The sequence below is a fragment of the Erigeron canadensis genome, chromosome 4 (assembly GCF_010389155.1).
Source record: "Erigeron canadensis isolate Cc75 chromosome 4, C_canadensis_v1, whole genome shotgun sequence".
Taxonomy (NCBI): Eukaryota; Viridiplantae; Streptophyta; class Magnoliopsida; order Asterales; family Asteraceae; genus Erigeron; species Erigeron canadensis.
Window position 1 is genome coordinate 32,558,655 of NC_057764.1, and position 15,059 is coordinate 32,573,713.

The window sequence follows — 15,059 nt, forward strand, 5'->3', positions numbered from 1 at the left end:
TTATCGTTCAGTTTGTTACTTACTTTGCAAAATGTGAGATGTTGTTTCATGCTTTGAGTGTCTTGCGGTTCATAGACTCGTATTTCAGAGGTTGTAGTTTACGGTGTATATATAGCGGCAGAACCAGGATTCAAAGTCATGCGTAGGAAAAAAAGTTTTGTTATCATTAGCCTTGTATCGGCATAAAATAACGATTACGAGTATAATGTTAAGACCTTAGCAAGTTGAAGTTTTTTTTTTGCTACCTTAACGGTATTTAGCTATAGTTTTTTGACATTTTGGTAGTTTCCTAGCTATCATTTAGTTGCACTAGTTTTATTGTTTGGCAATCTTTTAAAAGTCTAGATTTGGTTACATTGACCGGTATCTCATAATATTTTGATTCGTACAACTAATAAAAAATACATCATTTTTCAAAAGAATTACCTTACGTCAACTTAGCGAATCCGTATCGGGATAGCCTAATTATAATGTGGTTCCACCTATGATGATGTATTATCTCGGTGGTTAAGAACATCCCAGTGGTTACTATTAGGGGCAGCCTTATGCCAGGACTCGTCCTCAGGAGGACTAGTCCTAATCAGCGCCACTCAGCAAAAAACCGTCCAAGGACTAATCCCCCCAAATCCAACCTTATACGCAGAACTAGTCTTGGACCTACCTTTTATTTAATTCTACACTTTATCCAACTTTACACTTTCAATCCCTCATAATTTAACAACAACTAAATAAAACACTAAAATCAAACACACCATTCATTAAAATTAAAACTTAAATAACAACATTCCTAAATAAAAACGAAAAAGATACTAAAATAAAAAAATTTATTCTGAAATACTTAAAAAACAAGAACCAATAATCCGAAATACTTAAACATAATTCATGACGAAGGAAGACGCAATATATGCTCCGTAAGATCATGACGAAGGGCGTGATGCACATGTCGGTCACGAAGCTCCTTGTTGGTACGCTCGTGAACCGCCATCCTCTCCTCGAAAGTACGTTGAAAAGTAGGTGGTTGGATTAAACCGTCTTCCTCAAGTGTGCTTATGGTGTGGCTCGAGCCTTCAACTATCATGTTGTGCAATATAACACATGCGTACTTGGTTCGACAAATCCGGTTAATGCTTTTAGCTCTGGCTGGTTGGGTTAGAATATGCCATTGATTTTGAAGAGATCTAAATGCACGCTCAACATCCTTTCTCGCACTTTCTTGATATTGTTTGAATTTTTTTCTTCTTTTCTTCTTGCGGGCATGAGTACGACTTAACAAACATTGACTACTCCGGAGGTAGTACCATTTTCTGTAGTGTGTTCCGTTAACCTTAAACGAAGAATCTTGAGCACGATCCTCGATGATTTCCCTAAATACAACAAAGATTAACACAAAAACAATGTTTTTGAAAACAAAGAATAAACAAGAAATTTAAAGTACCTAAATACAGGGGAATTATTTAGCACATTTATGTCATTGTTGGATCCCGCTGTGCCAAAATATGCATGCCAAATCCATAAATCGTATGAGGCAACTGCTTCAAGCATGATTGTTGGATGGTCGTGATCACCACGCGTGTATTGCCCTTGCCATGCCTTAGGACAATTTTTCCAAGGCCAATGCATACAATCGATGCTCCCAAGCATCCTCGGGAAACCATGAAGCTCTTCGTATTTATCATACAATCGATCTATATCCTCTGGTGTTGGTCTGCGCAAGTACTCCTCTTTGTATAGTTGAAACACACATTTGGAATAGTGGTCTAGGTATACTCTACTCGTTCCCTCTCCAATTTGAAGATAGTCGTCAAGTGCGCCAGGGTTGTATCCATACGCCAATTGACGTATGGCGGACACACACTTTTTTATTGTACTAAAACCCACCCGTTTTCGCCCATCAAGAAGCTTGTCTTGCATTCTTCTAAAATGCTCGGGCACATGACCTGGATGTCGAGACGGATACGAGAGTATATCATTAACTATGCGCATGAACAACGGTCTCAACATTCGGAACCGGCGCCTAAAATACCAAAGCGTGTACTTTGCATCTTTAACAAAATAATCCGCCATTAGTTGCTCATCGGCAGTTTCACGATCTCTTCTTATGACGGTGTGTGGTATACGTGGTCTCCCGGATGTTTCACCTTTCTCAAGCAAATCAACACAATCCGACATGATCCCCATAAACTCCTCATCACCGGAGTCTTCTTGAAACAAATTGGGATTCATATAAGTGTTCAAACATGAAGGAATTTGGAATGACATAATGATTTGTGTTATTAAGATGTTTATGTGTAAGTGTAAAGTGAATATGGAAGAGATATGTGTGAATAATAGTGAAATGGTAGTATATAAAGCCTTGGAAAGGAAAATAGCCGTTAGGGACCAAATCTGCCAAACCTGAAAGTTCATTTTTGAAGTTCCTAGCCGTTAAGGGGCCAAATGTGTCAACCTTTGAAAGTTTTAAAAGTTTCCGTTACATTCAGAAAAAAGAAAAAAGAAAAAGAAAGCAACTCGTGCGTAGGGGAACGAATGGGGGTGGGACGAGTGAAAGACGAGTCCACCCCCACGGTGTTCACTCGTCCGTATGAGGAGGACGAACGGAGAATGAATGGCATAAGGCAGATCCTTAAGGATATAATCCTTAGTTAAGAATATGTTTGTTAACCATTGAAGTATATAACTGTTTGATATTTGTGGGAATAAATTTTTATCGAAGGATATGTTTGAAATATATATTTATTTTTTACTATTTTTTATATCAAATAAATATGAGGTGATGTAAAAAATAAATGAATATATAAAAATATTTATATGGTTAAAGGTAAGAAAATGATGACATGTCTAAATAATATGCCTAAAGATATGCTTAAAAATCAAGTGATGACACATGACATGATTAAAGTTGGAGATAATAAAAGAGAATGAGTGACATTTATTGAATGTTTTAAGTATATTTTTAAGCCTATGTTTAAGACATATAAATCATTACTGGGAAAGTAAACTTAAAGATTTTTAAGATTTGCAAAAGGAATTATATATCTTAATAGAAAGTTAGCCTAATTATCCTACCAATGAACATGACATAAATTAATAGATACAATTAAGAAAGAGGTAAAATGGGTTCCATGTCATGTTTAACGTTATTAGAAGATTTAATAAGCTATATTTAACGAGATGATATATTATGTTTCTATGTAAAAAACTTTATTGATCTACAACAAATTGTGAGATTTAATGTAACAGGTAACGAATAACTAAAAATAAATGATACTGTTGGATACGGCACAATGATCCAACTGTATATTCCAAACAAGACGAATGACAAATGTCATTCATTGTATCATTTGGCATAAACATAAAAATGTTTTCATATCTGTATATTTTAAAACTAAAAGAGTTACTAAAATATTATTTAATATATAATTTTTCAAGTTTGTAAAAAGGATTCTATCATTTTCATACTTTTGAATATCAAATTCCTAAGGGTGGAGAGAGTCATGACAATCAACCCTCTCATCTTCCTTTAACAAACGGAAGTGATTACTAAACAAGCGAAATCTGAATTCTTGTTACTCAATTCAGTTGGTATGATCTATTTACATCCTTAACATCTAACGGCCTAAGATAGATGAAAGTTGTATATCACCATAAAAATAACAAATTACTAGCATGGATATCAAGATCAGCCTCATGTGGTGTCCTTCGTAACAACATATAAATGGGACCAAATAATATGACATTTCTTGGGAATGACACCATAAAATACAACAAATATTGCATTACTTTTTAAATTTATAAATCCGATTATAAAATTCTAATATTTAGAATATAACTTAACTTTTGATTTTTATCAACGGAATAAACTTTCCACACGTATTTTCTATGTTAGATATTTTTTATATACTTGATTCTAAGATTTGTGAAAGATTAAAAGTTGAATTTTAAAAAAAAAATGTTATAATCGAAAACTGCATTTCCTTTGAATATTTGTATACATGATTTTGGGGATCTACACAAAGTTTATTATAAAAGGGAAAATACTAAATAAAGCCCTTAAAATTTTATTTAACATGTATAAAAAATTTGTACATTTCCATATCGAAAGTCCACCACTGAAGTTTATGTTAAGTGTACAATTATTTAATACACCTTCATAAAAGCCTTTAAGGACAGTTTGGTACATATAATGTTTTTAAAAGAATTGAAATCTGTAAAATAATAGAAATTTAAATAAAATCGGAATTAAAAAATTTAAAACTTGTCATGTGATTGATTGACATAATTAAATGTAATTTAGTAGAAGAAATCTGAATTCAAACTATGAAAAATGACAATAATACCCTTATTGAACTCTTATAATAATAAATAAATATAATTAAAGATATATAAATAATAAAATAAATAAATATCAGTAATAAAAATAGGAATATTAATATAAAAATAATAATATTATTTATAATAATAAGTATTAATAATATTAGTATAAAAATATAAATATTAATAATAAAAGTAATTTATTTGGGATTATTTTTGTTAATAATAAAATAATAAATATAAATAAATGTAAATATTAATATTAATAAAAATACACCATAAAATATTTATTATGAATAATAAATATTAATAATATTAATACAAAAATAAATAAATAATATTATATATAATTAATTATAAATAAATAAATGATAATTTATAAAAATAGTAAATATAAATTATAATAAAAATATGAATAAATAATAAATAATAAAAAAGATAATAATTATTATAATAAATATAATTTTATTAAGATTATTATTATTAAAAGTATGAAAATAAAAAAATAATAAAAATAACGTAAATATTAAATCAATAATAATAATAATGTAGATATTTAATAATATTAATAACTGAATTTAAAAATATAATATGAATAATAATATAAAAAATATGTGATAATAATGATAAAATGAAAATAATTTTAATTTAAATTATAACAATTATTGTAAACAATAATAGTAATAATAATAACATAACTAATAATATACTTTATTTGTTTAAAGTTTTTTTTGGTAAAGTTACAAACATTCAATTGAAATGTTAAACTTTCTTGATGTAATCTTGAATTCTATAATTTAAGGAATTTGATGGAAAATTTATAATTCGAATTCATTTCTTATTCTCAACCAAACATGGTAAAGGGTGGAATTTAGATTTCAATTTGCAAAACCCTTATAAAAATAACTCTTTAAGTTTGACTTTTATTTTAAGAGAACCAAGGAAATTCCATACATTTTTACGGATGTTTCCAAACACTAAAACAGATAATTGTCTTATATATCAACATAAGATATAACAACCATTAAAATTATATAGAGAAATAAATGCAGTAACTTGTTTGAAAACGTAACCAAAAAAAGAATGCTAAAAAAAAGAGAAGAATATAGGTGCATCAAAACATTGATATAACCAAGTTTCGAGAATTCATGTTTCGGATTGGACTCGGCGAGGGAGGAGTCAAGAATTTTTGGAGAATCGGACTGAACTCGAGAAGAATTAGGATTGGAAATTTATATACAAACATAAGTATTTTTGAAATAATTATATGCAACAGAACTTTAAAAATATATTTCAACATAATTGTTTAACAACATTAACATAATAATTTAAACTTGGAAATTAAACGTTAGATTAGTTGATAGATTCACGCTTTTTTTTTCTTTTTTAAATTTTGATTTTAATTTAAAGGAGGACGGTGGATGGTGGTGATTCTAGGTGGCGACAGTTGGTTGGTGGTGATTCTAGGCGGCGACGGTTGGTTGATGGGGAATGTAGACGGCGGTGTTTGGTGGCAATTGTAGGCAGCAGTGGCTGGTGGTGATTGTAGGCGGTGGTGGCTGGTGTTGATTGTAGTGGCAGGTGGTAATTATAGGCAGCGGTGGCCGGAGGTGGCGGTAGGTGGCAGTGGCTCGTGATAGTTATAGACGGCGATGGCTGGTGTTGGTTACAGACGACGGTGGCTGGTAGCGGAGGCTGTTGTTGGTGGTTATTAGGTGGTGGTGATTGAAGAGGCTTGGGGGTAAAGGGGAAATAAATGTCTAGTCAGAAAATTCCATCGGAAAAGAAAGAATGGAAGAATATATTTATTTTTATGATTTTCATTTTTCGTCCCTCAAGTAGCTATTTTTTTCACTTTTCGTCCCTCAGGTAGCTATTTTTTCACTTTTCGTCCCTCGGTGTAAGGTGAAATGACATTAGTGCCCTCACGTGTCTAGCACGTGTGTACGTTAACGACCATTTTTTAACGCCGTAAGGCCAAAGGACGATTATTGAAAAAATTGGCCAACTTTAGGGTCAAAATTGTAATTTTAGTTTAGGGATCAAAAGTGAAAAACGTGCCAACTTCAGGAACGAAAAGTGTAATTTACCCTAGAAAGAATTTACAATAAATGACTGGAATCCTCTAGTTTCAAACTTCATTTTTTATTCTAAATAAAACTTGAAGTCAATGAAGGTTAGTCCAACTGGTTATAGACACTATTGGTTTTATCTAAGGTCTTGAATTTGATCTTAAGTGATAGCAAAACCTTGGTAAATATCTCGTAAATACTTGTAACGGCTCATGGTAAATATCTCGTTTTTTAGGGTATGTGCAAGGCTTCACTATTATACGGTTATATATTGAATGTTTAAAAAATTTGAAACTTGAACTTACAACCTCACGATTATTAAAATTAAGGGTGCGTTTTATCTTAACCATCTAGTTGAACGGTTTCATTAAGGGAAATGATAGATCTACAACAACTTTTAGCTTTCCACAACAATGTTTGTTTTATACAGTTGTACACTGTGTAGTATAATTACACTGTGTAGTATAATGTGTACAGTTGTTGTAAATGGTAAAAAAAATTGTTAGTATATATATATCACTACCCTTTCATTAAACCCATATAACTAGTTTGATCATTTTATTACTTATTCATTGGCTATTATTGTATATGTATTACCTTGTGAAAATGATAGAACTAGTAGAACATGCTTAAAAGAAACTCTGTTGATCGGAATTTTTTTTGTTAGGACTATGATAAAATAATTTTTTATTGACTATGAATATTTTTGTAGAATAAACAAATTAATATATATTCCGTAGTGAAATGTTTATTTAATAACTAAAATTGTTGTTAAAACAAAAAAACACTGATTTGAAACTTACCACAATACGTTTATATATAGCTGCCCACCACCACCATCAATCCATTAACTCTTTCTTTGCTCTAGGAGTGCCATGGGGGAGCCATAACAGTAAGAGTAGCGTCTGTATCATATACCACCATCAATCCATCATCTATATTCTCTCTATTTGCTTTAGGAATGCCATGGGGGAGCCATGGCAGTAAGAGTAGCGTTTGTATCATATCAAACCACCGCATTATCTATTTTCATTGCATATCAAATCCACACCATTCCCATATGCGTTTGGCTTCTAACCCCTTATAAATGCCATGAGGTAGGCTACCGAGAAGGGCGAAGGCCCCCTAAACGATGCAGCCGTTCGATTAAGAGCTTCGTACATACTGTATCACATTTTCCGGCTATGGTGTTGGTGGTGGTGGGTAGCTATAAACACACTATGTTAAATTATCAAGCATAATTGGATAATGATAAATCAACCTAATAGGGGTGCCTAAAGTTGTGCCTAATTGTAAGATGATGACATGTGAAAAAATCAAGGGGCAAGATTAGGAAGGAGAATTAATAGAATCCACATGTCAAATTTTTGAGGTTTTAGACATATTTTTAAGCACATCAATTAGGTTGATTAATCATTTTCCATCATAATTTGTTTAGTCAATATTTTGATTTCATACAAATTTTAGTTTTTAAATAATCACAATAAGCTATATAGAAAACAAATTGAAAAGCAGTGTCTTTGTGTAAAGTAGTGAAAGTGTTTTGTATTTTTTTTAATTGTTATTTAAAATGAAAATATCGTTACAAATACACACAAAAATAAGTCGCTTAACATATGGAGACATATATGTATTATAGGTGTATAGTCGTAGAGTCACATATATATAAGTAGTGAAGACAGACGAGCCATCTCAATAAACATCTTTCTCAACACCACTCCACTCCTACTCCTACTTGAAATATATATACACACACACACATACATATATATACATACATTAGTGGACTTAGTCCCCCGACCACCAAATCGCCGGAAAACTTGACCATGTTTCAAGCAAACATGTTCGAAGCAGAATGAAAAGCAATCATTTTTATCCATCATTGCATCATGTCAGTAACATACTCTGACTGTTTCTCCGATTTACTTTGCGGCGAGGATTCCGGCATATTGTCCGGCGAAGACCAACCGGAGAGTTCATATGAATCTGAAAATAATTATTATTGTCCCGATTTCGATGATTCTATCGCTGAGTTTATAGAACAAGAACGTAAGTTTGTTCCTGGGATTGATTATGTTGAAAGATTTCAGTCTCATGTTCTTGATGCTTCCGCTAGAGAAGAATCTGTTGCATGGATCCTAAAGGTCTAATTAATATATAGATATATACATATATATATACACGTATATACAGCTAGACCAAAGACTTTTTTAGTTTTCTCGTTCAAATGATTTTTGATAATAATAGTAACTCTTTATTATTGTTGGTGACAAAAAGTTTGATAACTGCGATTTAAACCGGTCAGATGATTGTAGACCGGTTTGACCTGTCGCTTATCTACTTTTTACCACGAACAATAGTAGGTTGCTATTCGTATAAGTAAATGATATTCGCACTAAAAATTTTGGTAAATAATTAAATTGTACAAGATTTTATAGCATACTGTACATGTATCTGATGCATAACTTAGTTAGATTAATAAAAATAAATGGTACCAGTATCATTTTCCTTATTATATATAATTACAAAACAAACATTAATAAAAAAAAATTCACCTAATATAAATTTGTGAGAGCTCTATGTGATATCGATCTTGCGATTAAAAACTTAGATTTGTGTGTTTATTGTTTTTACAGGTACAACGGTTTTATGGTTTTCAGCCGTTGACGGCGTATCTTGCAGTTAACTACCTCGATCGATTCATCTACTGTCGTGGATTTCCGGTGGTAAATTTCGTTTTATAATTATTATAAAAATGATGATACAAAGAACTAAAAATACGATAGTTTTCAATAATTCATTTATTTACATTTATTTTTGGATAAAATAATATTTAGTAGTACTATATAATGCAGTTGATAGATGAGAAAAGTCTTATGGGAAGAAATATACTATTTAACAGGAATTGATTATGACTAGTTTACGTGACTAATTAGGGGGATGTGTTAGGATATTCTTAAAATTATTTAAATATATATTTTGTAATACTTTGTTTAAAATAATTACTTTACAGAGGGATTCATATGAAGTGAACTGGTCGATTAATAAGTGGGACCGCATTTATGCAATCACATTTTTGCTCCTCTTTTTGTTTTTTCCTTTGTTGTACTTGCAAGACGATAAAAATATTTTAAAAGTAATTTCTGGATATTACATTTTCTTATTCTTTCAGATTTCTTTTATGTGTTTTCATGTTGAAATTAATCTTAACTTTGAATAGAATGGTATTATATGTATAAAAGATTGGGCATTATATTTCTATTACTGTATACTATTATTTTTTGTGATTAATTTTTCTAATTTGATGTTAATCGAAAGATTAATTATTAAAATATATATATCAAGAATTACTGTTGTATTATTAACTTGTTAATATTTCTGTTGAATGCGATTAAATGTTATAGGTACAGATTCATTTTAGCTTTAAAAAGGAATTAACCTAACATTCTAAGATAGTCAAGTGATCCATCTAGATCCCTACGAATTTGTAGTGAATGTAATAAATGTTATTTGACCATTCAAATCAAGTTTTCGTCAACCACGTTTTTTAATGTGTCTCCTTTTATCAGTCACAATTTTCTCTAGCTACTACGAGAACACGATTTTGAGAACATAAAACAAGTTACACATGTTTTCTCGAAAACTTTATTCCAATTTCCAAATACAAAATCGGTTTCGCAAACATAATGCCAAACACCTTTTATAAATATCGAGAAGACATTTGTTTGAAATGATTAATTATTGAATATTTATCAACTAAGTCAAGTTAAGCACCCAAAGTATTTGTCTATATATCATTTCCTTCTATTTTTTTAACTAGTTCCGTAGATAATGGACATAGGTTGTGCTAATAAGGCAATAAAACTTTGTAGTATGTGTCTTTTTATATTCATCTCTTATGTGTCGTTGCATGATTAAAATAACGTACTAGGCCCCATATGATTTTGTGCATTTAGCTTTCTTTACATTTATGATTATTTACCTACCAAAAACTTTAGATATACATAAGAAGAAAATATATGTACATGTATGAAATTAATTTTTAATTATAATTAGTACAAACTTCTTTTTCATGGAATAATTATTTGAGTGATTTGGGGCTCAACTACTTCGTTGTCTATTTGTGTACACCTGTAACACTTCTATATATAACTTGGGGATGGGAATATAAAACTGTCAGGTATCTAAGCTTAGGTGTGGAACACTCACATATTGTTTTTTTAATCTAGAAAAATCATGTGAGTCCATGCATTTATTCATTAAACAAAAAATAATAAAATATTAGTATGTGAGTTGTTCCACACTTAGGTTTAGGTGTCGGACAACCTTATATTTCATTTTCCCCGTATAACTTATAAAGAAATATATATATATATATAATTTTATATCCAACAGGAAAAGGTTTTCTTTGAGATGTGCCCCTTTGTCTCTTCTAGTCCCACCAGAAAACACTGATTATATTAACTTAATCACAACCTAATATAATTGTTATTATTATAAAACTAGGTACATTATTATTTTCTTATATTAGAATATATAAAGTTTTATTTTTATCTAAACTTTCAACAGGCAAATGGGTGGCCTTTGCAACTATTATCCGTGGCTTGTCTGTCTTTGGCTGCTAAAATGGAAGAACCCCTTGTTCCTTCTATTGTGGATCTTCAGGTAATTCAAGTAATTAATTAGATGTAAATATAATCAGCTTCATTAATTAGTAACACAACTTAATTATTAAGGATAATTATCTTGATCAATATTTGATCATTATAATAATATATATAGGTTGAAGGTGCAAAGTATATTTTCGAGCCAAGAACAATCCGAAGAATGGAGTTTCTGGTGTTAAGTGTTTTGGATTGGAGGCTACGATCCGTTACGCCTTTTAGCTTCATCGGATTTTTTGCTCACAAAATCGATTCAACAGGGACTTATACCGGCTTCCTTATCTCAAGGGCCACACAAATCATTCTATCAAATATTCAAGGTACGTAATACCATTAAAATAAATACATTTAAAACATTGTGACTATATATATGTTTTAATAGTAGCATTTTGAGACATTTGACTAGTTTATATAAATTATAAGAAATAGAAATAATTAATGATCCGCATGCATGTAGGTGTTTGATATTAACAAACCAACAACCTGTCATATGCCTTAAATAATAAGTAAACAGACTTAAATAGTAAATAGTAATATAGTATTCATGCATGCGAATACCAAAAAAAGTTGACCATAAAGTTTGACTCTGCTTGCAGAAGCTAGTTTACTTGAGTATTGGCCATCATGCATTGCTGCTGCAACTATACTTTGTGCAGCAAGTGATCTTTCTAATTTCTCACTTATCAATGCTGAACATGCCGAATCATGGTGTGATGGCCTTAGCAAAGTATGTCACTTTTTTTTTTCTTATAATTATATTTTTCACACTTGTATCATATAAATGTAAACATAATATAATACTAGCAAAGTATGTCACATTTTTATTTTTTTTTGAACTAACTTGAGTTTTCTTTTATCAATTGTTCAGGAGAAGATCTCGAAATGTTATAGTCTAGTCCAAGGAGTGAGTCCATTAGAAAGATCAAAAACACATATACGAGTCATGACTCGCATGAGTACTGGATCAGGTGACTCATCATCTTCATCTTCATCGCCATCCTCATCATCTTATAAAAGAAGGAAATTAAATAATTCCTCGTGGGTAGATGATGACAAGAGATCAAGCTCTAGTTAAAAGAGCTAGACTATAATAATAAGCTAAATAAATAAAATTGGGCTAGGATGGGGAAAAAGAAAAAAAAAAAGTGGTTTGGTTTGGCTTCATTCCAAGTGCTCCAAGATTCCTAATTATATTTTCAAGAGGGATCAACAAATATATATTCTTAAAAAAAATACTTAACTAAGAGTGATTTTATTAATTTATTTTAGTAGGTGGGCAAATGTCATAAATCATGAATATGGCTTTTTTGCTTATTCCCTAGGGAAAGGGGAGTTTGGTACATAGTATTTTGGTGTGTGAGAAATTAAAAAAAAAAAAGACTGTTTATTACAAAGTGGGAGAGCCAGCCGTTGGTGTGAAAGTTAAGTGGGAAGTGTGATTGATGAATTCAAAGGTGGCATTCATTGTTAAATGCATCAAAATGAGGGGAGGAGCGTATGTGGGTCCCTTTTTAAATAAAGTTTGATATATATGTGTATATATTATATCATCTTAGATATCTACTTATCTAGAAGTTTAATTTAGAAGTGTGTTTGGACTTTGGAAACAACAAAAGTTTGTTAAGACAGTACCTATGTGATTATCTACGAGCTATATATGTTTGAAGAGTGATCAAGAAAGATCGATCGACCATGGTACTAAATCTTGTAAGACATGAAGATCGCGATGAAATTCGTCGTATTGTATGAAGAGTTTGTGATCGATTCGAGCCAGAAATGTATAGTGGTGGAAAAAGTTATAAAGATTGAAGCTAAAATAAAGGTCAAAAAGAGGAGATAAACAATCAACCATGGAAGGCTCCCCATTTTTTTTTATCTTGAGATTTAATTTAATTTAATTTTTGCATAAAAAAAAATATAGAGAGATTTGATTTTTGAGAGTGGTTTTGAGAGGACACATACTTTGAGTGGTAAGAATGTCTTCTCACACGTGTGCATGTGTGGTTTTTTTTTTGGCGGGAAATATTTGGACATCTTTCCAACGTTATTAGTCCCTAATTAACTTACAAAATAGGGACAATTTTCTTTTCTTACTTTTGTTAGGAGTGATATTCACACGTGTGATGGTGACACGTGTTTTTTTTTAAAATGTAAAAGGGGGTAAAAATATCCCTTTCTAATGGTCTGATTTTGGCCTAACCATACCAAAGGTCTTTGGGGCCTTGTCTTTAGATTTTTTAATTTTTTTTGGTTTTTTTAAGCGTGTTTGTATTGGTCATGTGGAATATTCACGAAATTATATAATTTCAACATGTTCCCTCTTTTCTGTATCTCTCTTTATAGCTCACGTGATTGACACGAAAGTCATTTGTACGCTTCTTCTTTGTTTTACACTTCAAAAGTACATGCTTTATGGTGTGGAGTGTTGCTCATGTCATGTATCCATATGTGTAGTGTTATATATATATTTCACCATACATAAATTACTTTACAGCTTTTGATATAATATATATTGCACCATAATGCAAAAAAAGTTGCAAGGAATTAAAAAATGATATCATGGTAGTCCACAAATATACGGTTTGTTGTTGATACAATGCCATATATAATTAAATGAAACATCTTTAAGTATATACGTACCAATTCAATCATATAAGAAGCCCAACTATTCATCTTTGCATGTTTTTGTTATGGATATGGGGCCCACCAAGGCAATTATGTAATTTGGATTTACATTTACATCCCATAAACTATCAAACAATAGTGTACAAAAGAATGAACATGAAAAAGTAAGATCCGATAAAGATCTTTTAAGTTGTATCAACTTTATAAATACAGTTAAAAGAATCTCAATCTTTAAATTAAAATCAATAGTCAAAATTTAAATTTTAATTTTTAAATCTTAATCATTGATTTCAATCCAAATATTAAGGATTGTCCAACTTCGCTTCTAAAGTTGATCTCAACAACTTTAGAAGATTTTTATCCAATAAGACCACACAAACAAACAGAAATCTAGGTGGTTAGATCTGCTTAGCCGATCCAAAAATCAGTTTAATCTAAGTAACAAAGGCACTTATATGATATATTTATAAAATGTAATTCGTACTATATTGATATAATGATATAGAATGACAATAGTAATTAAGTAGAACCGTAGAATATATTTGTCAAACATGTTTATTCTTGTGTTGTGTCAACATTAATTGATTCCATGTTAATGAATAGATCTCTTGAATATATATTATCGATCTTTCATTTTCTTTCAATTCACTGGTCATTTGTTCGCTGAAGACTTATCAATCGTTGATGACATACATTAGCACTAAAAGTCCTTTCAGCTAATCAAACCTCCAATCCTTGGGACTAACATCAATTTTATTTTATTATTATTATTTTTCGCCCCCCATATCCCAACCAGCCTTTTTTAAGTATCTAGACCACTACCGCTTTTTGCAGCGACCCTCGCTGCAAAAAGTGAAAAAAAATGCGGGCCCCCATGTCTATAATGGTAAATATGACAGAATAAAAGCGGGTCCCCTCTCTAGGTCGCTGCAAAAAGTCTGGTCAAGTTACCAAAAAGGTGGTCGGGTTACCAGACGCCTTATTTTTATGAACATTAACATCAATTTATTTTTTTGTAACAGTGGACTAATTAACATGAATGGTAAATATGACAGAATAAAAGCGGGTCCCCTCTCTAGGTCGTTGTAAAAAGTCTAGTCGAGTTACCAAAAAGGTAGTCGGATTACCAGACGCCTTATTTTTATGAACATTAACATCAATTTATTTTTTTGTAACAGTGGACTAATTAACATGAATTAATTAATATGAGAAACATTTGTTCGGTATATATGAATCTATTTTTCCATCTGCAGAGGGGCCGTACCAAAATACTCACGCACACTTAATAAAAAGGTGAGTCTAGTACTCTAGGTAACTTTGTCAACATTCGAGTGTGATTTTGCAAGACTTATAACTTTTTTATAATTGTTTAGTTTCCAATTTTTCT

At 30.9% G+C, this 15,059-nt stretch overlaps 2 protein-coding genes across 2 annotated transcripts; one reads left to right on the forward strand and one right to left on the reverse strand.

The window, feature by feature from the left end:
• Positions 1-880: 880 nt before the first annotated feature.
• On the reverse strand, positions 881-2,223 carry LOC122597428. The gene is made up of 2 exons (XM_043770023.1): positions 1,436-2,223; positions 881-1,364 (listed from the first exon to the last, which is right to left on the reverse strand). Exons 1-2 carry the CDS (start codon positions 2,221-2,223, stop codon positions 881-883), a joined length of 1,272 nt encoding a protein of 423 aa, XP_043625958.1.
• Positions 2,224-8,067: 5,844 nt separating this feature from the next.
• LOC122597742 (cyclin-D1-1) lies at positions 8,068-13,377 on the forward strand. The gene is made up of 6 exons (XM_043770312.1): positions 8,068-8,527; positions 9,020-9,109; positions 10,953-11,048; positions 11,166-11,367; positions 11,644-11,774; positions 11,916-13,377. Exons 1-6 carry the CDS (start codon positions 8,273-8,275, stop codon positions 12,120-12,122), a joined length of 981 nt encoding a protein of 326 aa, XP_043626247.1. The 5' UTR covers positions 8,068-8,272; the 3' UTR covers positions 12,123-13,377.
• The last annotated feature ends 1,682 nt before the right edge of the window (positions 13,378-15,059 follow it).

What these genes read in the sequence shown, in the direction of transcription:
- LOC122597428 (XM_043770023.1), bottom strand. Translation starts at nt 2,223, where the DNA reads ATGAATCCCAATTTGTTTCAAGAAGACTCCGGTGATGAGGAGTTTATG. An exon ending in AATAATTCCCCTGTATTTAG is followed by an intron (nt 1,365 to 1,435) that starts GTACTTTAAATT and finishes TGTTGTATTTAG; the next exon opens with GGAAATCATCGAGGATCGTG.
- LOC122597742 (XM_043770312.1), top strand. Translation starts at nt 8,273, where the DNA reads ATGTCAGTAACATACTCTGACTGTTTCTCCGATTTACTTTGCGGCGAG. An exon ending in CTTCTATTGTGGATCTTCAG is followed by an intron (nt 11,049 to 11,165) that starts GTAATTCAAGTA and finishes TAATATATATAG; the next exon opens with GTTGAAGGTGCAAAGTATAT. An exon ending in GGTGTGATGGCCTTAGCAAA is followed by an intron (nt 11,775 to 11,915) that starts GTATGTCACTTT and finishes TCAATTGTTCAG; the next exon opens with GAGAAGATCTCGAAATGTTA.